General features: G+C 37.5%; 1 protein-coding gene across 2 annotated transcripts in view; it reads left to right on the top strand.

Moving 5' to 3' along the window:
- The window catches only part of LOC129413919 (phosphatidylethanolamine-binding protein 4), a 171,539-nt gene extending 148,342 nt beyond the window's left edge, over positions 1 to 23,197 (top strand). For both annotated transcript variants that reach the window (XM_073867522.1, XM_073867523.1), the window contains exon 7: positions 22,978 to 23,197. In XM_073867522.1, the coding sequence (XP_073723623.1) occupies positions 22,978 to 23,069 (92 nt within the window). In that variant the 3' untranslated portion in view covers positions 23,070 to 23,197. The remainder of the gene's footprint in view (positions 1 to 22,977) is intronic.
- Positions 23,198 to 25,892: the final 2,695 nt, after the last annotated feature.

The following is a 25,892-nucleotide window of genomic DNA, read 5'->3' as shown; positions in this document are numbered from 1 at the left end:
GCTGTCTCAGAACAATGAGCTTTGTACAAATCGACCCGTTACAAATGGGCGGGACTTAGGATGCTACAAAAATGTACGGTATGTGGACAATAATGCATTTTTAACCATGAACACTGGAAAAAAATTATTCATTCAATTTACTAAATTTTTTTAAGTTAAGTTGGTTGCAATCAATTTATTAAAGCTATATTTAAACAAAAGTTTTTTTTTTGTGTTGAATTCCTAATTTATTATTATTAATATATTATTTTTTTGGTGTTTAAATGTAGCTTAAATAAATTGATTGCAACCACTTAACTTAAAAAAAATTGAGTAAATTGAATGAATATTTTTTTCAGTGGACCGCGTGAACACATTGTATTACACCAAATACACAAAATAATGTGCGTTTTAGCCACGAAATATGGGCTCTTTAAAGTATGTACTACTCTATTTTTTGATTGAACACAAGCAGTCGATGGATATATGACAGTGCATTCACACGGGGTGTAAGCATTAAAGCAACACGCCCAGATTTGGGGAATTTAGCTTATTTACCGTATCCCCCAGAGTTAGATAAGTCCATACATACCTCTCTCATCTCTGTGAGTGCTGTAACTCTGTCTGTCGCAGCCCTCGCTAGCTTAGCTTAGCACAAAGTCTGGAAGTGAATGGCTCCAGCTAGCAAACTGCTTCCAATAAGTGACAAAATAACGCTATTTATGTGTTGTGATTTGTATAGTCACACCGTGTACAAGGTACAAGGTGATATGAGACACAGTCATCTTTTAACAGTATACATACAGGGAACTATATTTTCAGAAGACAAAGCACTGCTACTTGGGCGGAGTGATTTGCTCGCAGCACCCGAGAAGCCCCCTGGTGAGGAGCAGAGAGTTCGGTCAGTTGTGCAAATCACTTCGCCCAAGTAGCAGTGCTTCGTCTTAGAGAATATAGTTCTCAGTATGTATACGGTTAAAAGATCGCTGTGTCTCATATGACCTTGTTATTTGTACACGGTGTGACTATACAAATCACAACACATAAATAGGAAAATGTTTGCGTTATTTTGTCACTTATTGGGAGCAGTTTGCTAGCTGGCGCCATTCACTTCAAGTCTTTGTGCTAAGCTAAGCTAGCGGGGGCCTCGTCAGACAGAGTTACAGCACGCACGGACATGAGAAAGGTATGTATGGACTTATTTAACTCTGGGGGATACGGTGAATAAGCTAAATTCCCAAAATCTGAGCGTGTTCCTTTAATGCTTCCCTTTCACTTTTAATAGGTGACGTCATGCGTTGTCGATCTGAATTGAGCGTCAGTGCTGTTGCTCGTGGCAGAAGTTGAACATTTCTGAACTTTTCAAGTGGCAACGCGTGCATCAGCCAATAAGATCGCCTTATGCAAATAACCTAGGCAGAGGCAGCCAATTACATTTATGGAAGACCGGAGCATTGGTTGTGGCCACTGTGTTGTTGGCTTTTGGCCACGCTTCAGACAAGCCTTCCATCAAGCGTTAACACTTACTACAGTATTAAAGCAACACTATGTAGTTTCCATGTAAAAATAACTTACAGCTCCTCCATGTGGTTGAAAAGTGCAACAGTGGCTGGTATCAGACACTCTTCTGCAGGCAGGGGGAGGGGTGGGGCTGTGTGCTCTACCCTCCACCTCCACTTTCAGAGTGTGCTTGTAGCAGCTAGGAGGTTGCTCAGGTTGCAGCAACAGTACAATTTGTCCAGTTAAAAGTTGTTCTATCACTGAAATAATTTTAGAGACATTATTTAAAGGTAAAAAAACTACATAGTGTTGCTTTAAACAGTACTAAACATGGCTCTGCTCCTCCAGAAGCACATAGGGTCACAGGAGGCAATGTTTTTACTCTTTCACACTATACATTGTATAAATTACAGGTAACCGTCTTGCATATGGGCTGCTAAACATGGGCATTCAGTGTTTGTGTCTCTTTCTTTTGTTATCCAGTACCTCAAAAAACAAGTTGCCCTGTGTGGACCCTGTCATTATTTCAAATAATTAGAAACACATAGAGAAATTTACATCACAAGCACTATGACTGCATGATACATCGCATGTGATTTTTATGTGCATCTCGTCAGTAAAGCCGGTTCCTTGATTAGTAGTAAATCGCCATCACCTGCTTTCAAATAAAGCGGCATTTACTACACAAAGCCGTAGTTCACTGACATGCTAAGCCATATCGCATACATTATCGCAGACAATACGTCAGTGAACTAGGGATTTGTGTAGTAAATGCCCCTCCATCTGAAAGCACCTGAAGGTTATCGTGCAGCACTAACAAGCACTTTATGTATGTGCTAGATGTATAAAAATGTATAAAAAAATAAATTGGGTTAATCCTTATTAAAGTTTTTAAAAAAAAAAATAGTCAAGACAAGAAAATTATGATTTCTTTGTATGTGGTTTGATTAACCTTAAAAACAGCATCAGGTTTATACTCTAAAAATGCTGAATGTACTGCCACATGCACTGAATGATACAATATATTGTTACACATGCATTTTATTTCTCAATTGCTTGTATTTTTTTAATGTGTAAAAGACTTACTACTATAATCACGTCATTTTGAGATCATTTGTTTTAAAATGTCCGCTCAAGTGCAAGAAAACTCATTTGTGCCCTGTCTTTACCATTTGCTTGTACTAGCAAGCTGTCTGAAGCCTTAAGATGCGAATCGGGCTCACGCTTTAAACAAAACTTATCAAACAACGCGTGAGTAAAGTATTGAAATCTTTAATATTTCATTCGTCCAATCGGGCCAGTGACTGTTGCATGGCTGCTAACAACACACATTAATTTTAACACGTCTGTAAAAAATTATCTTACCACTGATGCATGGAGAAATCCCTTATGTTGGTAAAATTCCAGCAAAATGTAGAGCAGTGTCTGGTGCGCATTTTTTATTTTGATCGCGCATGCGAACCTGTTACGTGCACTCCTGCAAATAATGCATACCCCATAATGCAAACGCAGCATTCAGCACTATTCGGACGGGATTAGTTTTCCAAACGACGTTTGAGTTTCAACGTGTCCCCCAGGACGTCTGTGATTTTATGTACCGATTCGGACAGGATTAAAATTCTCAGGCTATTCCAGAGATGGGAATGTCTGTTTCATGCGTTTGGGCGTTGCAGAAGAGCACGTGCTCTGGATACGCGTGTTTGTAATGTTTAATTGCTTTAAATGTAAAATTATGACAAAATTTAATTAATAAATTACATGTTCTAACAAATCAAATCAAATATACAAATCCTACTAAAGTAACGTTAGCCTACATGTTTTATATAACTGTCTGCTTATAACAAACACAAAGAAATGAAGAAATAATGATTAATAAAATTTAATATCTTTAATTAACATTACAGTTCCGGAATTGAACAACTTTGAACGGAGTTTCTTATAATGTTAATGATATTACAGTGGCCAGTCTTAACAGTGTATGATATTCAGCTCGTATTGATAATTTATTTTATTTTGCCGAATGCGAAAAAACATTCATATCTGAATGAATGGGTCTCAGGAAATACAATATACGCGCATTAGTAAGACCTTACGGCAGATCACGTTGGCCAAAACACGAAATGAAACGCGTTTTCAAAAGGTATTGCGGGCAAACACAGACATTTGCATCCAGACGGGATTAAATTTCTCAGAGGACCTCTGAGTTCGGCGAAAAACAGTAGGTAAATTGCTCTGGAATTCTTACGGAGGTCGTCAGAGAAAAACACAGACATGGCCGATTCGGACGGGATTAAAAACACAGAGGACCTCTGAGAAGCACGATTTTCTCAGAGGTCCCCCTGTAAAACTAATCCCGTCTGAATAGGGCTTTCAATCTACTAATATTGTGATGCGCATGCTACAATGTCTTTATTGTGTTTTTCTGACATATACATTAGCTAATTTTTCAAAATTGTTTTATGATTTTTTTTGTGCAGTGCGTCTTTAGTCCTAATCAAAAAATTAAGTCTGAGTTCACCAAAACATCTTTTGTTATCTTGATGTCTAATTTGATTTCTAAATCATTCTCTATTTTAAGTATTTTTCATTGGCTCTGCTCAGATGTGTGATTTCATCAGTGAACATTCAAGTCATTTCCTCTATGTGTATTATACCCTGATCAAATTTTTGCAACAGTTTTCCCCACCTCTAATGCATGAAATATACCAGTGATTCCCAAATTCGTTTCCTTTGGGGCCACCTCTACAAACCTAAACGGCAATCTGAACCCCCCAATTAAATTTTTATTACTTTAACTACCTTATCTTGCCATTGTAAGCATAAGATATTATATAAAATGACTAGTTGAACATTTTATACTCTTTATTCAACCTTGAAGCATTTCCGATCCCAGATAACATTCATCTCTTTAACCAAATATCCATACAGTATGTTGAAGTTTATCACTTTTTTTATAGACTTTTATTTTCAATGTATCATTAGAGGTCTTTACTGTGTGCTTGTCTGTGGATTAGCATGTGGCATCTCTGACCGGTATCCATCCGTCATGTTGTAATGACATTCATTGACTAATTAATCTAATTGGAGGGTTTGGAGCAGTTGACAGTGGGTGTGGAGACATCTAATGATCATTTTCTACTTCCCCAGCCCTTAACTCAACAAACACAACTCATGATCTCTATGCACGTGTGTGTGTGTGTGTGTGGCTTTAACAGCAAATCTCCATTTCCCCTAATTCTCAATTCAATTTCAGCCACAGCTTTGATCTTTAACTGTGCGGCAAGAGGTGCGCCCAAAAGCCTGCCGTGCAGACTTCAGGCCAGAACTCGTGTTTGTGTGTGGGTAGGAGCAGAAATGTGGGTCACCGAAAGGACAGCGACAGCTGGTTGTTACACAATTGGCGATGGGTGGTATGCGGGCGGCAGTGGGCACGAGAGATCTGCGTTGGTGGGGAATCCCCGCGCCTCTTGGGTCTTTGTATCCTCTCCGATACTCGTCTCTGTGCCAGGGGTTTCACGGGCCACGGGTCAAGCTAAGAGGAGATGGCAAATGGGCACGCAGGGCCTGGCGTCCTTATGCTGCCAGCTGGCATGGCGTCGTCAATTCACACGCTCTCGTACCGTACACAAGCGCAAGTAGTAGCACGTTTACGTGCTGGCCTTCAGACAGAAACACGGGGTGTACAACCCACAACTTTGTACTCTCCCTAAACACACAGCCACCTACGCTCACACATCCTACACATACACAAATACATTGCTGTGGGAGAAAGTTATATCAGTCTTTCTTTCATTCAGATGTTTTACCTGTGATAAGTTGTGAACTGAAAGATTAGGAATAGTTACAAATGTATTTGGTGCTACAATTTGTATAAATCACATGTAGTTTGAATATATCACCACTATATCACTTTTTTGGGTTAGATACTCTTTTGTCTCCTTAATTCGGCGTGACATAGATTTAAAAAGGCCCTAATTTATTCCTCAGAGATCTTGGTCCATGTTGACATGATAGCATTACACAGTTGTTGAGGATTTGGCAGCTCTGTTTCTGTATTGGATTGACATCTGGTGACTGTGGAGGCCATTTGAGTACAGTGAACTCATTGTTATTATTAAGAAACCAGTTTGATACGATCTGAGCTTTTGGCGTAGTTATACTGTTGGAAGAAAGCAGATGAAAGGTGCATGATTGTCATAAAGGGTAGAAAAGGTCAACCACAATACTCAGGTAGATTGTGGCATTCGAATGATGCTTTTGTGCTCATGCATTTCTTATTACCCTAACTTCTCACTTGAAATGGTCCCACGGGGTAAAAATTAATTTCTTATGATTATATAATAATACTAATATTATTAATATTTAAAACTATATTTAATAATAGTAGCCTCTTCCGAGGCGAAGTGATGCTTTTTTGTAAGGAAACATATTTCAAACTTTAGAAAATATGGCTGAATTGCATGTTTATTAGAGTTATAAAAAGCCATCGCTTTACCCCAGAAGACATTTAAAAACTGTTTGAGTTAGTTTTTAATGGATGGATGCACTTTTTTGGAGCTTTAAAAACGGGGAACTATTTAATGCTATTATAAAGGTGAAAAGTTAAGGTGAATTAGTCTGTGTTTGGCTGGAAGAAGAAAGTTTCATTAAAATGTTAAATTTTAGAACAGTTTTTTGTCATAAATTTTCTTTGGGGGGCAGCGAAGGAACGTACTGTACACAAGGGGGGGCGCACGCGGAAAAAGTTTGAGAACCACTGACATACTGTACACCCAGGATGGCTTAAAGGAAGACACCACCCTTTTTCAATATTTTACCATGTTCTTACCTCAACTTAGACATTTAATACATGCCTATCTTTTTTCAATGCGTGCACTTCATCTTTGTACATCGCGTCGTGAATGTGTTAGCATTTAGCCTAGCCCCATTCATTCCTTAGGATCCAAACAGGGATGAATTTAGAAGCCACCAAACACTTCCATGTTTTTAAAGACTGTTACATGAGTAGTTACACGAGTAAGTATGGTGCACAAAATAAAAATAAGCAGAAAAAAATGAGAACTACATTGTATGGCGAAAGAGCACTTAGTTTGCTGCACTTCGACCTTGGGCGCAGTAACATCATCACTCCTGACTACTCCCCCTTTCGCTCAAACTTCTGTCAATATTACTGCGCCCGAGGTCAAAGTGCTGCAAACTATGTGTTCTTTCACCATACAATATAGTTCTACATTTATCCCTGTTTGGATCCTAAGGAATGAATGGGGCTAGGCTAAATGCTAACACATTCACAACGCGATGTACAAAGATTAAGTGCACACATTGGAAAAAGAGAGGGATGTATTAATTCCTCTAAGTTGAGGTAAGAACATAGTAAAAGATTGAAAAAGAGTGGTGTCTTCCTTTAAGCAGTGTTGGGGAAGCTACTTTGAAACAGTAAGTAGATAAGCTACAGGCTACTTATCAGTAAAAATAGTTAAACTACAGCCAAGCTACCCATCTGAAAAAGTAGTTAGCTACAAAACAAGTTAAACTAAAAAGTAGCTAGCTACATTAAAACATTATTGTGATTTCACAAAACATTATATTACAAATAACTAAATATATTTTTTAATGATGAATATTTTAAGAAAAGGATTTGGGGTTTAAACTACCCAGGCTCACGAGGTTTCGTGATATAGTCACATAATTTTTTGTTTGTGATATTATCACAAATTTCAGCTTTTTGCGTGACCGTATAACGAATTCCGGTTTTCGAGTGATTATCACGTATTGGTTAGTCAACAGCTTTTTCCTATTTTTAAACCATTCTCGCTTCGGTTTAGGGTTAGATTTGGTGCTTGCATTAGAATGTCACTTTATGTATTGGTTTATACAATTTTTTCAGATTTATTTTTGAATATGTCACCTGGCGTTAGGGTTAGAGTTGGGTTTGGGTAGGGATGTCATTTTATGTAAATCTAACCCTTAGAAGAACAATGTCGCACACCTGTTAGTTCCGGTTAGGTGCGTAGGATGAGGAGGAGACAATGAAGTCCACCAAACATTTATAAAAAAAAGGGAATATCCCGCACACTATTAGCTTGCAAAATGTTAAAAAATGTTTATTGCAACGTTTCGATCATAAGATCTTCCTCAGGCATATGAACATGATTATGGTATCACAAAGTATTTAAAAAATCATAGACCAATCACATGAGACAATAGTAACCGACTAATCACAGCATCGGACCTTCAAAGACCAATCACATTTGTCTACACATTTTTTCATCACATCAACAACCTCAATATCATCCACAAATCAGAAACAGTCTATAATGACAAGAGAAAAACATCAAAAACAGTACATACTGCATGAACAATTCTAATAAATAAGCATAATGCAAAATTCCATCAACGATTTTAAAAACACAATTTGCTTCCAAAATTATAACATCACATTGAAAGGGGCTTCATCATTTAAACCAAGAGGTGATAATGTTTGTAGAGTGAAAATCCAAAATAATTCACGTCTCTGTAGGAGCATGTCAATGTCTCCACCTCTCGGTGCCATAGTCCCTTTTTCAATCCCACAAAAACTAAGAGAAGAGACATCATGGCCATGAAGTGTGCCGCAATCGGGTAAATGTAAATCTAACCCTAAACCGAAGCGACAATGGTAAGAAAATAGGACAAAACAGTTGAGGAACCAATACGTGATAATCACACGAAAACAGGAATTCGTTATACGATCACGAAAAAACGCGGAAATTTGTGAAAATATCACGAAAAAATTATAAAAAATTATAACGGAATTTCGTGAGACTGGGCTGGTTTAAAACAATGTAATGTAATACAATTTTGATTTCAGTATTGTTTTAGTTTGTGAACAATAGGCTCAATTATTTATCTTAAACTGACAGTCTTTAAAATTGACAATAAATGTGCATAATATTTATGCTTGAATTGTTATTAATAATTATTATAAACAAACTAGGTATATAATTAAATCACGTGGTTTGATGAATGCACTACTGTAAGTACCCTGTCAGAAATAAAGGTACAAAGTTGTCCCTGGGACAGTACCCTTTCAAAAAGGTACACCTTTGTGCCCAAAAAGTGCATATTAGTACTTCAAATGTACATATTGGCAGTTCAAAGATACATGTTTGTACCTAAATGGTACATATTAGGACCTTTTTAAAAGGGTATTGCCCCAGTGACAGCTTTGTACCTTTATTTTTGACAGTGTATATAAGTTATATCTGGATTTCTTTATCTGTTTCTGTCTAAAGCATTGGCACAAATACAACTTTAGTGTTCTTATAGGTTTGTTATAAAACTGTGGCAGGACAAATTAGATTTTGAAATAACACAGAAATAAAGCAGAATGATTAATTTAAAATAGCTATTACTCACTTTTATATGCTTGAAGTTTTCAATGCAGACAGACAAATCTTTGGTTTGCACAGATTATATGACTAGTAAGCTTTCATTAAGATGCATGAACTTGGACAGATATGGCCATCGGCAATTCATCTCTACATCTTCAGATTCTGCCTTCATGCCACTCCATAACGGACATTATAATACGAGTGTGTCAATGTTACCCATGCACGTTCTGTACGTAATCATCAGACGATCTCCGCAAAGACAGAACAATAAATGGCAGAAATGAACAATTTGAGTTTGTGATCTAAAAAGAAAAGACGACGCTACTGCGTTCAGTCAGTGTGACGCAATGATATTGCGGAGAAAGCACTACCTAATGTACCAACTGGTCGCGCTACATCACTAATTGCTGAAAAAAGTATTTAACTACTTTTAAAGTACACTGTTTGTACACAGAAAAATGTAGTTAAGTTAGTAGCATCGGTACTTGTAGTTAACTACTCCCCAACACTGGGCTTAAAGGTGTGTAAAATATGGACTAATTTCATTTTGGGGTGAACCCCGCTAGTCCTTTAAAATCATTCAAATATAGAACCACCCTGATCTGACATATTGATAGTGGTTATGTGCAGGTTACCCAGGTCTAAATCCGGGTCGTTTCCTATCACATTCTGTCTCCAGTTGACATTTAAGAAAGCATTACACATATAAAGACATGTTAAAATGTCACATGGGGATTTCTGTGAATGCTTTATGCAAATTAATTTCTCAATGTGCATTTTGAACCTGTTTATCAAAACAAACCATTCTAAAGAATTTACATAAAGAAATGAATCTGCCCAATTTAGTGTATATCCAGTTTTGTTGGTTAACCAGAAACCCTTTTGTGGTCTTGTGTAGAAGAGACAAGTAACTAGCTCAAACTAGTCTAACAACCGTTATGAAACAATAATTTGCTAAACTATATTTACAATGTTCCTTTATCTTATATCCACAACAAATCACCAGAATACAATTAAAGAGGTTAATGCAGAAAAGGGTGAGTCCTATATAAACTAAAGTTCAATTGTCTGTTTGCATCACAGTCATACACTGTAAAAAATAAGCAGCATCAAATCAACATATTTTTATGTTCATTTCAACCTGATTTCTACTTTTCACAAGCCAAAACTTCAAATAGTACGTTCAATTGACTTGCAAAACCAAGCTGCATTTTTTTTCACAGTGTAGGTTAAGACAAGAAGAGCAGTAAAGGCTCGTCATTGAAGCGTAAGTACTTCAAAAGAATGTAGTCAGCCCATAATCACTTCATACTCAGCATATTTCTGCATTAGAAGAAGGCAAACATTGTTTGTTCATTGATCATGGCCTGCTCACAATGACTTCGTTGAGAGAGCAAACTTATAATACAGACGCAAAATCAGTTTGAAATGTATGGACATTCATATATCACGATTGGTATATTGTAACTATTAAGTTCATTTCAGGTAATGTTGATGGTTAGAGTAACAATTCCTAATAAAAGTAGCACTGTGTAAGGAAAATTATGTGTTACTTTTGTGGTACTATTGCGGTCAATTCGTGTTCGACTTACAGCATGTAAAGCAAACTTAATTTCTTCTCTTAAAGCAACACTATGTAGTTTCCATGTAAAAATGACTTACAGCTCCCCCATGTGGTTGAAAAGCGCAACAGTGCCTGGTATCAGACACTCTTCTGCAGGCAGGGGGAGGGGCGGGGCTGTGTTTCCTACCCTCCACCGCCACTTTCGGAGTGTGCTTGTAGCAGCTAGGAGGCTGCTCAAGTTGCAGCAACAGTACAATTTGTCCAGTTAAAAGTTGTTCTATCACTGAAATATTTTTAGAGACATTATTTAAAGGTAAAAAAAACTACATAGTGTTGCTTTAATATCTGACACATACCTGTAGAGCACTTGAAGTATGCAGTTTGCATTGTGCTCTTTTTGCTCTTAGGCACCTGCTACTGACGAATTTCTTATGTAAATGTCACATCTAGATTCTCAGGAAAAAGTGACGTCATGGCAACACATTTGGCCCTTCGTTATTAAAATAATTATAGACTTGTTTTGCTGTGGATCCGGTGTTGGGTGTAACTATACTATAATTAGTTACTGTAATTTGATTACGTTTTCCTTAAAAAGTAAAGTAAGGGATTACTCAGTAATTTCATTACAGTTAGGCTACTTCTAATGTAATTTAACTAAATAGTGTGTATGGACTGTAGATCAATTCTATATAATACAATAGTGGATTTAACATCAACATTTAAAGTCTAAGTTTAAAATACATGTTTTTTTATGTATCCTCCTTCTTTAAATACTTTGGTAAGTTAATAAGAATAATGGGGACACTTTTGTCTAGTTTCCAATTCTCACTATTAACTGGTTGGTTATTAGCATTAATATTACTGAGATATTGGCTGTTTATTAATACTTAAAAATACATATTAATGCCTGATTCTGCAAAACCTTATTCTACATCCCTGAACCTACCGGTAACACTTTAGTATGGGAACAATTATTGATTATTAATAACTTAACAACTACTTTACTAAGTATTTATAAGCAGTAATTACAACTATATTGAGGTAAAAGTACTTAATAGTGAGAATTGGACTTTAAATAGTGTGACCAGAATAATTTATGTACTTTTATATGATTTATTCAAGCTTATCTTTGTATCATTTACTAAATAGGATTTAGAAAGTAATTAGTAATTAAATATTTTTAATTACTTTTTTAAAGAATTACTTTTTAAAGAATTACTTTTGTAACTTAAGTAATTTGCATGCAATGACTATGCATTTTATTTTTCTTTAGTTAATCCAGTAGTGAAATACATTTAATTTTTTTACACGTATTAATTGTTGTGAATACGTCACATTTATTAAATCTTTTGAACCAGGACAATTTTAACACCACACTAATACTGTGTTTGACCCCCTTTCGCCTTCAGAACTGCCTTAATTCTACGTGGCATTGATTCAACAAGGTGCAGAAAGCATTCTTTAGAAATGTTGGCCCATATTGATAGGATAGCATCTTGCAGTTGATGGAGATTTGTGGGATGCACATCCAGGGCACGAAGCTCCCGTTCCACCACATCCCAAAGATGCTCTATTGGGCTCAGATCTGGTGACTGTGGGGGCCATTTTAGTACAGTGAACTCATTGTCATGTTCAAGAAACCAATTTGAAATGATTTGAGCTTTGTGACACGGTGCATTATCCTGCTGGAAGTAGCCATCAGACGATGAGTACATGGTGGTCATAAAGGGATGGACATGGTCAGAAACAATGCTCAGGTAGGCCGTGGCATTTAAACGATGCCCAATTGGGCCTAAAGTGTGCCAAGAAAACATCCCCCACACCATTACACCACCATCACATGCATGCACAGTGGTAACAAGGCATGATGGATCCATGTTCTCATTCTGTTTACGCCAAATTCTGACTCTACCATCTGAATGTCTCAACAGAAATCGAGGCTCATCAGACCAGGCAAAATTTTTCCAGTCTTTGACTGTCCAATTTTGGTGAGCTTGTGCAAATTGTAGCCTCTTTTTCCTATTTGTAGTGGAGATGAGTGGTACCCGTTGGGGTCTTCTGCTGTTGTAGCCCATCCGCCTCAAGGTTGTGCGTGTTGTGGCTTCACAAATGCTTTGCTGCATACCTCGGTTGTAACGAGTAGTTATTTCAGTCCAAGTTCCTCTTCTATCAGCTTGAATCAGTCGACTCATTCTCATTTGACCTCTACTATCAACAAGGCATTTTCGCCCACAGGACTGCCACATACTGGATGTTTTTCCCTTTTCACACCATTCTTTGTAAACCCTAGAAATGGTTGTGCGTGAAAATCCCAGTAACTGAGCAGATTGTCAAATACCCAGACCGGCCCGTCTGGCACCAACAACCACGCCACGCTCAAAATTGCTTGTTGTTCTGCACTACAAGGAAGATGTTTTGAGCAGTGTAACAAAAGAATTTTGGAGCACCATTGACCTCCATAGTATTTTTATTTCCTACTATGGAAGGAATTGGTGCTCCTGCTTCCTGCTTGATTACAAATATCTTACAACAAAGAAATGTATACAGTTTTGGAACAACTAGAGGCTGAGTAAATGATGACATCATTTTCATTAGGGGGTGAACTATCCCTTTAACCCTTTTATTTAACCCAGAATCACCTTCAACACTGGGTTAAAGCTATTATTTGTACTTTACATACCGTGTGCTTAATAGTTAATTATGCTGTAGTAAAATCAGAGGCAAGTTATATTACTCCAGAGTGCTCTTGTCTAATGAATTAACCATTTTCCTTTAAACTTTGTCCAGTCGAGCAGGATGACACCTAACCCTTCACTGATATCGGTTTAAATTGGTGTATCCACTGCAGTCCTCGCCATAATCTACTCCTACAGAAATCTGTGAACTCAGCACTGGTTACTGGACTGTAATTGAACCCATTAGCAATACTGCAGTGTAGTAATGGACCAATCTGATTCCCCTCCCACTAACTGATTCAGTCATTAATCAAAACTCCTTGACCAGTGTGCGATTCAACATCAATGTCTGACAGCATCTGCAATGCTTCATTGGATCAGTGTGCTTATGTTCTTGTGGTTGTGTTTCCTGATGATTGCCGTTCGTTTAGTAAAGCCCGAGTATAGTTTGTTTTTTACGTGTATGAGAACGAACACCCAGCCTTGCAAAGCATAGTTTAATTGACTCGTACATGTACACACAGACGTACATGGACCCTCGCGTACATGTAAAAAAATGGACCATAACTTTAGCTCTAAGAGCAATAAATTGGAAAACTGTGCTGTATTAGCTAATGGGGTAAAGGTCGGGCTTGTTAGCACGGACCCCTTGGCCACTGCTGGTAGATGCTGTAACTACACTATTGACGGCCATTGACAATTTTCGTTATAAATTCAAGAAATTACACATATTTCATTATATTATTCAATGTTTTTGCTTGCTTCTTTTTAAAATGTTGGGATTCCTGTAGCTCAACTTGAGGCGCTAGCATCCCCATGATTACACACAAATGGATAACATTTTCATTGAATGCACTGTAAGATACTTTAAAAAAGCAGGCCAAATGCACAAATACATTTATTTCATATCCAGAAATGTAACTTGGTTATAGCAGAGAATATTTTGTTATAGAAGTTTAAAGTTACATTAGCGACAAGCGGTGAGAAAGTAAAAAAATGTGACACAAAAAAATATGTGACCCTGAAACTGAGATTTATACATTGTGCTTTCCATTGATGTATGGTTTGTTAGGACTGAACAATAATTTGGCCAAGATACAACTACTGTACTGTATTTGAAAATAATCTGGGATCTGAGGGTGCAAAAAATCTAAATATTGAGAAAATCGCCATTAAAGTTGTCCAAATGAAGTCCTTAGCAACACATATTGTTTTTGCAGTTGTATAGTGATCATATATAATTATTTCTCAATCTCTTTATTAGAATACAACCAAAAAATACAAGAAATGTGTATATAGTATTAAAAAAAGTATAAAATTATAAGCTAACGTGTCAAGTATTCAGAGTAAACGCCCCTTCCACTAGATCTCTAGAACCTAAATGAAATGAAATCCTATTTCTAATTCTAATCGATTGACTTCAGGACTTTAATCTTCTCAAAAAAGTTCAAAATGTGTTTTGTGCCAAGAGAAGTTAAATACTGACTGATGCCTAAAGAAGACTAAAAATGTTTTTGTTTTTAATTTTGTTTACATACTTCCTGTATTTTCTGTATCTTAATTAAAACAGTAAAAAATTAATATGGATGGACATTAAGACTTTGCTTAAACAACAAAACTGGTGGTGGTGGTCTAATGCTGCGTTCACACCAGCCACGGAAGAACAACCAAAAAACCTCATAGTGCTTGTGGAAAAATGTGTGAACCCTTGAGTTAATGACCTCAAAATAGCTAATTGGAGTCAAGTTTAAGAACACCTGGAGTCTGGTTAAGATAATACGTTTGGAGCGAGGGGCAACCTTCCGATCTCTCTGATGAAGCCAATACAGAAGTGACTTAAACTGCAAATAATCGATTGGCCACTAAAGGCTGGCTCCAAAAGAGAGTCAATTCCCATAGACCACCATGTTGAAATGCCCAACTTTACAGTAGAAAATAATATGTTTACAGCCTGATACAAAAAGTGCTTCTCGTCTATATAGCTAAATTTGCCCTTCATGACAACTGTGAGGGGGTGAATTTTTTTGTAACTCATCCGTTTAAATTATATGAAGCCTTAAAGTTCTGCATAATTAAGGGCGTGGCCACTTGAGTGACGGGTGAACAGCCACTGCTGTCACTGAAATCGACCTAGGCGGGCGTGGTTTCTGCAACCGGTCACCTCAGCTTCACCCACGCCACGCCCCTTTATCTATGTCCACGAGTGCGGCCAAGATGCCGATGGAAGACACCACCTATTTTAAAGCAATATTCAATTTTCTTAAAAGAAAAATCCAGATAATTTACTCACCACCATGTCATCCAGAATGTTGAAGTCTGTCTTTGTTCAGTCGAGAAGAAATTATGTTTTTTGAGGAAAACATTCCAGGATTTTTCTCATTTAAATGGACTTTAATAGACACCAACAATTAATACTTAACTTAACACGTAACAGTTTTTTTCAACAGAGTTGCAAAGGACTATAAACAATCCCAAACGAGGCATAAGTGTCTTATCTAGCTAAACGATTGTCATTTTTGACAAGAAAAATAACAAATATACACTTTTAAAGCACAACTTTTCGTTTAGGTCCGGTCCAGCGCGACCTAACGTTAATGCGTAGTGACGTAAAGAGGTCACGTGTTACATATATAAAACGCACATTTGCGGACCATTTTAAACAATAAACTGACACAAAGACATTAATTAGTATCAGTTGACATACAACAACGTAGGAACGGTCCTCTTTCACCTCACTTGTAAACACTCGGGCGGAGTTTCGCGTTCGTCCTCTGTGACCTCTTGACGTCATGACGCATTGCGTCGGGTCACGCTAGCGCATGACGACCGGATCTAAACGAGAAGTTGTGCTTTAAAAGTGTATATTTGTTATTTTTCTTGTCAAAAATGACAATCGTTTTGCTAGATAAGACCCTTATGCCTCGTTTGGGATTGTTTATAGACCTTTGAAACTCCGTTGAAAAAAAACTGTTAAGTGTTGAGTTAAGTATTAATTGTTGGTGTCTATTAAAGTCCATTAAAATGAGAAAAATACTGCAATGTTTTCTTAAAAAAACATCATTTCTTCTCGACTGAACAAAGAAAGACATCAACATTTTGGATGACATGGTGGTGAGTAAATTATCTGGATTTTTCTTTTAAGAAAATGGAATATTCCTTTAAGCTTCAAAAACGATGTTCAGAAACCTATGGATGACGTCACAGACACTACGTCCATCTTATTTTACAGTCTATGGTTTGGAGGTGTGACTACAGCTACTTTGACTGATAAAGCCCCTCAAATATTTGGAGTTTGCTCTGCACAAGACGCTGTAATGATGGTACATGAAGCCACGAGCAGACAGTGCTGGATTGGATCGACATGGTTATTCATTTTTGACAAATCTCTATAGATTAGCATTAGCTCTGTATACATTAGCAGGAACTCCTGAATATTTTCTCACAAACACACACATACAGATGCCTCCTGCAAGAGTGTCAGTATTACAGGATTCATACAGGATTATGCCCACACCGAATAATCCCCCTCACAACACTCACTCACAAACCATTAGGCAGTGAGTTGTATTTTGTGAAAGTTTTTGAATGTGAAACACTCTTGAGCTCACAGCCTTATTGTTTTTATAAAACAATTAATATATTAAACTGCTATCCCCCAATGCAAAATGTGCATCAACATAATGTTTGTGTAACAAATGACTTCCTAAAGGACGTTAATGGTTAAGAAAAATACATCATGAGTTTCATCATGCGTTTGGCGCTCTTATGGTTAAGTATCAGAAACATCTTACAGACTCGCGCTTGTCATTTCCTGTATTGCACGAAATCAAAGAGACAAGAAAGGGTGGAGCTGAGCAGAGGAAGAAAGTGTGGCATCACTCTCCACTTCCTATCTGTGCTTTCCATGAGTCGACAGATTGAGGAATGGAAAGAGACGAAATTAACCCAAACGCATAGAGACGCACTATTTTTAGCGCCGTTTCTAAATCTGCCTGTCGGTCGACACTCCGCCCCCTTGACTCCATGATGACATTACTGTGATGTCCTGCGACGAGAGCTGTCAGAGGCCGAAGAGTAAAAGCGATGGGCTATTTCCCTAGTTAACCACAGCTTACATCGGGGTTTCCCCGTCGACTTGTTTCGAGTCCTGAATAAACTCTGAGCTGTATACATCGAATGCTGTCAGGATTTTTATAGCAGCACATAAACAAGTGAACCAAACACTTACGCTGGCCCGTCGCTGCGTTACACTGATGTCAGGGCATAGTTTTCTTCTGACTCATCCGTTGTGATTCAGAGGAGTTCAAAACTCGGGATACATTCATTTTTATTGGTGTTTACCGAGCGAGCATCACTTTTACTGTTACTCATTCAGTTTGGTTTGAAAGTAATAAACTTTGCCGTGTCAACTTATTTGTGCCGCAAACATGAAAGATGCCTCAAACAAGCCCATAGCCGTCATTTCAAGGTCTAGATTAACTACAGACCTGATGAGTAACCAATTCTAACCAAAATAAACTTGAAATTGGTTGAAAATGTTGTTTTTGCCAAAATGACTTGTGAGATGTTTGGTAGTCCATCATGTGAGCAAAGTCAACACTGTTTTAAAGGAGTTTGCATTTATTTAATTTCATTATTTTGGGCTATGGTTAGACGTTAGCCCAGATTTTGCCTTGTTTTAGTCTTGACATCTGTGTTTGGACGTCTATTAGACGTCTTTTAAACGCAAAATTGCTTGCTGGGAGTGGACTGTTGGGAGGCCTTAGTACTTTACTAAGCATTCAGACTTGGGATTTTAACCTTGTGATCAATACAACAAGAAATCACATCGACTGCAGCGTGAAGTTAAAACAACTTGGTTTTGCAAGTCAATTCAACATACTATTTTAAGTTTTGACTTGAAAATTGACATAACTTAGAAAAACAAGTTGAAATTGAACTCCTCTAGAGTTAAACATTTGACCATTTTGGAAACCATTCAGCCAATCTCTGGGTCTGGTGGTACCATTTTTAGCATAGCTTAGCATAATCCATTGAATCTGATTAGACCATTAGCATCGCGCTAAAAAAATAACCAAAGAGTTTCGATATTTTTCCTATTTAAAACTTGACTCTTTTGTAGTTACATCATCTACTAAGACTGCAATATTATTACGTAGTGCCCGAAAATAGTCCCATGCTATTGAAAGATACTAAGGACACTATTTTCGGCTGCTGCGTAATATCATTGCGCCTCCTGCAGCCATGTTACATCAGCAAAGTCCTAATTATTACACCAGTTTAAGAGTATAGTTCCTAGCTATATCTGCCTAGAAAATCCCAAATTTAAATTTTCTGTCGGTCTTTGTACACAATGTAACTACAGAAGAGTTAAGTTCTAAATAGGAAAAATATCCAAACTCTTTGGTTATTTTTAGCGTGATGCTAATGGTCCAATTAGGTTCAATGGATTATGCTAAGCTATGCTAAAAGTGTTAGCCCCAGACCCGGAGATCAGCTGAATGAATTCCAAAACGCTAAAAATCAAATGTTTTACTCTAGGGGAGCTGGAAAATGAGAATATTTTCAAAAAAAGTGAAAAAGTGTCTCTTTAAGTTTAAGTAGCATAAAAATATATGTTGATATGACTTGTTAAAATATGTTGATTTGTTAAGTTAAAATAACATAAAAATATGTTGATTGTATAAACGATAATATCTACATAAAACTCAAATATCAGCCACATAAAGTTGACCAAAAGATGAAGATGAGGTACCCAAGTGCATGTGTGTTTCTGTGTATAGTGTGTGACTGGTAGGTGCCAGGTTCAGGTGTGTGTGACGCCCCGGCTGTAGTGGGGTCAAATCAGGATCATGATCTGCAGAGGAGGAACATTATCTCCTCATGTTCTCAGGTTCAGGGGCCTGGAGGTCACATGACCTCATAATGGGAGGTCACTTTACTCCATTTCTCACACTCAATTAGAGAGAGAACCTGACATCTTCACACATACATCCACATAACACACACCTGTATGGATGAACGTTGATTTTGTTATGAATGAGTAATAATAAATGAGTATATACTGGCCTTTTTTTTTTGTTACGGCTATTTATAGAGAGTATCTTGGGGCCGCTTTAAAGTTAGCCACAAGCGATGGGGGGAAGCATTTATGACATTTTCCTTTAAGATCACACTTGCATACTATCACACCCACTTGCATTCGAACATACAAACAAGTGTACACACTAACACTTGATCTTTCCAGGATGTGGTGCGCTTTGCTTTGTGTGCATGGACGGGGTTTCCCTTTTCATCACGACAGCATTTCCGTCTCGGCCGCTTGTTTGTGCACACAGCTAGGGGAAGAAATGTTATATTGTAAACCGCTGATGTGTAATTGGGTATTGTTGCTTTTGTTTAGCGATATGCTGGTGGTGCATTTCAATGAATTAAAGTTGAAGCGTGTCATTAGTATCGCAGTAAATTGCAAAAGTCACAATTGTTTATTTTTCCCTATTGTCTTTTATTGGTCAGTCAATTAGATAGTGCCAGCGCAAATTCATCCTGTTGGTTAAGTCATTGTTACTACTGATACTAATCAGTGCGACGCAAACTCACACTTTTTCGGAAGGATCAAACTCCTTGTTTCATGACCAAAATCTAAATTTGATGCAGTTCCTTGTTTTATTTTTTTTTTATGAAATATACAGACCATCTGTTTGGCATTAGGATTGAAATGCATATTTTTTTTCTTTAGAACTTTTCATACCTTATTATTTTAATCTTATACCATTTGCATTGCTTGATAAAAATAACATTTACAAAATGTTCTAACTTAACAAAATCAAATAAAAATTGTAGGACTCTAAATCTTGAGTCTTGGACACGGTTCGTTGGCTCTTTATTCCAAACGTGATTTCACATTTCGCTATCAGGAATGCGTTTATTGCCGGAATTGGAGAAGCGATATTGTCATAGCAGCCGGCGTTACGTCTGGTATTTATCTGGTTGTCCTGCCAAAACGCTCTCTCTCATGTTGCCACCTCCAGCACTGTAACAGGCTGCGTGTTTTATTTAGAGATGAGACGCTTGAAGTGATTCACAGCTCGCCGAGGCCCTGAGACACGTGCAACATTGAAAAATACTCATTTAACATTTGTGACAACTACTTTGAAATGTATGCTCAGTACAGATCTCAAAAACATATATTAAATTGTAAAAAAGATGAATATCATGAATCGTGGTGCAACTTTTAGTTCAACCTACTGTAGATAATAATGACAAAGACTACCACTGATCTATAGATGTTATCGTTCAAAACACCTATCTCTGTCATGACAGAAATGTGACAATATGCTATTTAAAAAATATGTAATCACGTATTATTTACATATACATAATTATCTTTACAAATTATATTTTGAAGTCATGGTTACATTAGTGGGTAATACTGTATTAAAGTTAGGTTGTTTACACTTTATTTTATTATGTCCTTATTACAGTGTAATTACATAAAAACTTAAACATGTACTTACAACATGTACTATAAGTTGATGTGTTTAGGATTGTTTGCTTGCAGTGAATCGAAATTGACTTTTTTACTATCGTAAGTACATGTAAGTACTGTTTCATGTATAGCAAGGACACTTTAAAACTCTAATGCATTTGTAATTCAGTGTATAGAAAGTTATTTTAAAGTGCACCTGTTGCATTGCTAAAAAACAAGGTTATTTTGTGTATTTGGTATAATATAATGTGTTCGCGTAGTTTATGGTTAAAAAACAAATTTTTTCCACATACCTTACATTTTTGTAGCTCCAGATTTCACTCTCTTCCTGAAACGCATGGATTTGAAAAGCGCTGTGTCCCTGATTGGCCAGCTAAGCTGTACGTTGTGATTGGCCTGAATACGTCTGATGTCAGCCGGAAATGTGACGCTCCTTACCATGTTTCGCTCACAATGCAATGCTAACAGGAGTTAATTTACAGGCTGTGAGTCGAAGCGGGAGGAATTATGATAATGTCGGTCTTTACAACATCACCAATCCCAGGAAGCAAACTGTTGCCTACAATCAGTGTGTTTGTTGTAGTCCAAGAAAAGAGATTTACATAGGAAACGATAACTCGCGTCATCATTTACTTTGGGGTTTGTACCTTTTGCATATCGATAACATGTACTAATATATACTTACGCACCAAAGGAAATGTAAAAACATGAATTGGACAATAGGTGCTCTTTAATATCCTTTTTTGTGATACATAAAATCATTCTGTGAAAATATAACCTTGCTATCTCTTATATTCACAGAGTAAGGTCATATCAATGTAAAATCAAACTTTGATGCTCCTATTCTTACTGTTAGATTAAGAGACATTAGCCTGGATTTCACAAAAATTTATTTTTTATTTAAACGGGGTGGGATAGACTGTTAGAAATTTTTTTTCATAATATGTACCCCAGCTGTCACTCGTGCTGTACCCTTTCAAAAAGTACAGATTTGCAGATAAAGAGTTCATAGTAGCACCTCAGAGGTACATACTAGTACCAAAGACCAACCCATTATCACGAAATTACGTATATCTATAGTCACGTAATTTAGCGAGTGTTTTCTATGAGACTGACACGTTTTTCCGCCTTTTGCGTGAACATGTCACGTATTTCTGTGAACGTGTTACCGTCACGCATTTGTTACTCAACTGTTTGTCCTTACCATAGTTGCTTAGGGTTATGGTTAGATTATTTCGTTGAAAGAGATTCAACTTTGAGTGAAAAGCTCCGCTCGTCAATGTCAGTTCTCACACGGCCGTCCAATCATAATGGAGGAGGGGCGGGACATTACCACAGCAACCAACCGGCTCACAGTTCAAGTATCAGAGCTACCAAAGCGCTCGGCTGAAAAACAGCTGGCATTCGGCATCCTCAAGGCGTTTTCAGCCGCGTTTAAAAGTGTTGGTGTGTCCAACCCCTAACCCTATGCCAGGCGACAATGGTTTAAAAATAAAAAATTATAAAAAATAAATAATGAAAAAAAGGTATAAACCAATACTTAAAGTGATATCCTAAGGCAAACATCAAATCTAACCCTAAACAAAAGCGTCAATGGTTTGAAAATAGGACAAAACAGTTGAGTAACAAATACGTGACAGTGACACGTTCACAGAAATACCTGAAATGTTCACGCAAAAAGGCGGAAAGACGTGTCAGTGTCACCGAAAACACTCAAATTACGTGACTATACATCATTTCCTCTGCAAAGACAGCTTATTGGTACCTTAAAGATACATAGTATCTCAAATGTACATATTGGTACTAAATGTATACATATCTGTGTATTTATAGGACCTTTTTAAAGGATAAACAGCTGGGGTACATATTTTATCAATTTATTTTTACAGTTTATATAAAAAGACTCGTTTCTTTTTTACATTTAAAGTGTAAAAAAACTGTATGAAGACACAGACAAACTTTGCTACTACTCTTAGAGGCGGTAAGAGCTGTCCAAATACTTAAAATACATCAGTGCCCTTTGTTTTGCCTCAAAATGCACACAGATCATTTTTTTAGTAAGGCATGTTTGTTAAAACTAGTTATATTTCATAATTAAACTAAGGCCTAGTTCTGGCTTAAGCTAATCTCTGTCCGGGAAACCACCCCATAGACTTGATTGCATAGTGTTGGATTAGTCATCAATATTTTGTTCATTTTATCTGTCATTTATCTGTCAACTTTACTAATACACTAGCATACGGATTACCACAAAACGTGAACTAAAAGCCAATTTTCTGATTTCGTGGGGTCATAAAGGTCAAAGCATGCAGTGCCTTCATAGACACACAGAAATATTTTCAGAAGTGTGCCTCATAGACATTGGAGCTCATTCAGGGTTTTGTTGCTGTTTTTTAGGGAACTGGGATCCAAAGCCATTTGTTCAGAGGTTTGGTCTGACTGGCCCAGTGGCTGCCCTCCAGTTCCTCACCCAAAACCACAAGGACTAGAGAGGACACCTCCAAACTGCCCTTGAACCTTCTGGTCTTCATACACTGTGTGGCTTTGATTTCTGCACAGTTTTCATGTTGTACTTGATCCACTTGCATTTATGCAAATATAAAACTAATCAACGAAGTATTGTGGTTTGTCTTTATTTCATGAACTTTTGACATTTGTGGGAATGTGTTTCTATTCAGTACCATTTTTGATACTTATATCAAGTATCACAATACACTCTTCACATCCGACTTTAGATTTTTTCTGATTTTGTATTATCCACAAACACACTGTTAAAAAAAGATTTGTTGGTTACATTTTAGAAGTAAGTTACCTGGTTGCCTTAAAATTTCTACCTAGTCTCACGAGGTTTCATGATATAGTCACGTATTTTTTTTTTCGTGATATTGTCACGAATTTCCAGGTTTTTTCGTGATCGTAGAGACAATGGTAAGAAAATAGGACAAAACAGTTGAGTAACCAATACGTGATAATCACACGAAAACAGGAATTTGTAATACGGTCACGAAAAATGCGGAAATTCGTGGCAATATCACGAAGAAGGAGTAAAAAAATATGTGACTGTATAACAATATTTTATGAAACTGGGCTGTAAAATTTTGAGTTCATTCAACTTTTTAGTTGACTTTAAAAAAGTTTTAAAAAAAATATTTTTAAGTTGAATGAACTCAAAATTTAAAGGCAACCAGGTAACTTACTTTTTAAAGGGGCCATTTCACAAGATTTTTTAAGATGTCAAATAAATCTCATTTGTGAAGTTTTTGCTCAAAATATCATATAGGTAATTTATTATAACATGTTAAAATTGACACTTTGTAGGTGTGAGCAAAAATTTGCAGTTTTTTGTGTGTCCTTTAAAATGCAAATGAGCTAATCTCTACACTAAATAGCAGTGCCGTGGTTGGATAGTGGATTAAGGGGTTGTATTATCCCCTTCTGACATCACAAGGGGAGCCAAATTTCAATGACCTATTTTTTCACATGCTTGCAGAGAATGGTTCACCAAAACTAAGTTACTGGGTTGATCTTTTTCACATTTTCTAGGTTGATAGAAGCACTGGGAAAATCATAGATTTTCATGATATGTCCCCTTTAAGTTAAACCAACTTTTTTACAGTGCAGGGTTTGAAACCATTAGTAGGATATAAAAACTCGATTGCATGTGGCACTCAAACATCACAATGACAAAATGGTCAAACCACGTGTACCCGCACACATTCATACATACCACTACGGCTGGTCATATTATACCATAGCCTGTCTGTTTTTCCTAGAACGGACCGTCAATTTCTCTTTGCCTTTCTTACATAATCCACACCCATCACTTACAAACCACCGTAGTGTTGCATTCCAGTTTTCTTGGCAGGCCTGGACCTCCAGACAGTTCAGTGCCACACAAAATAGCAGTAACGCCGCTCTTGCTCTCTCTTCTGCCCTGAGGTCAAAGGTTTTTGGCCGCACATGAAGTTTTAGTGACAATTTCCAGGTCGCATGTGAAAAGACAGATCGAGAAATAGAAAGATGTGAAAGTGGCTTCTGTGTTGTCACACATCAGAGAACGTGTGTGGAAAGAGTCAGACTACAGACAGGAAGTACGTCAGGACCAATAGAGGAAGTAAAGGGGGTGGGGGGCGGTCGAGGCCGCAATTCAGTCGGAAGCCGCAGTGGAACTACAACCAAAATACTCTCCGCGTGTTACTTTAGGCCAGACAGGAGGGGCATGGGTTCAAGACGAGCTCTTTTTTCGTCTGCGGTCATATGTATGCTTTCTTTCGTGGCTAAGACATTCTCTTTGTAAATGCGAGCATGTAGGTTTCGTCTTGCCTGAGTAACTTAGAGTTTATACTGAGTCAAGGATTAACATAGAGTGTTATGTTTGTACTATTTCAGAGCGAGCTTATGTAATAATTATAGACATGTAAAACAGAGACGGGCAGTGTTGCAAAAACTAGTTTCAATCACTTTTAGACATCGATTTGTACCCACACATATAGGCTGTGTCCGAAATAGCTCCGTATACCCTTAAATAGTGCACTGGCCATTTGTAGTGGCGTCCGAAATTATAGTGGACATTATTGAGTGTACACTAAACGGCTAGCCGCTACCCGTTCACTGGGAGGCACGTGCCAAATGAACTCGTGTGTCTCGACACAAGATGCAGCCTAGTGGTTAGAGAGTCGTGCTTGTAACCTGAGAGTTGCCAGTTTGAGTCTCACCACCGGCGGGTTGTGACTGTGGTGCCCTTGAACAAGGCACCTTCAAAAATGTGTTGCATACTTGATAAGCTTGCCACTTTGCACTTTTTCACTTCCGCCGCTTAGTGTGCGATTAACTCATTCATGTATAGGTGTATATAGGTGCTATTTCGGATACGGCCATACACTCACCGGCCACTTTATTAGGTACAGCTGTTCGATTGCCTGTTAACACATGGCCAATCACATGGCAGCAAAGCATTTAGGCATCTAGACTTGGTGAAGTTCAAACCGAGGGTCAGAATGAGGAAGAAAGGGGATTTAGGTGTCTTCAACGTGGCATGGTTGTTGGTGCTGAACGGGCTGCTGATGTACTGGGATTTTCACGCATAACCATCTCTAGGGTTTACATAGAATGGTCCAAAAAAGAGAAAATATCCAGTTGTATGGACAAAAATGCCTTGTTGATGTCCGAGAAGAATGAGCAGACTGGTTTGAGATGATAAGAAGGCAACAGTAACTCAATAACCATTCATTACAACCAATGCAAAATAGCATCTCTGAACGCACAACACGTCGAAGCTTGAAGCAGATGGGCTACAGCAGAAGAAGACCACA

Source organism: Misgurnus anguillicaudatus, chromosome 5 (assembly GCF_027580225.2).
Source record: "Misgurnus anguillicaudatus chromosome 5, ASM2758022v2, whole genome shotgun sequence".
Taxonomy (NCBI): Eukaryota; Metazoa; Chordata; class Actinopteri; order Cypriniformes; family Cobitidae; genus Misgurnus; species Misgurnus anguillicaudatus.
This window is presented reverse-complemented; position numbering and strand designations above follow the sequence as displayed.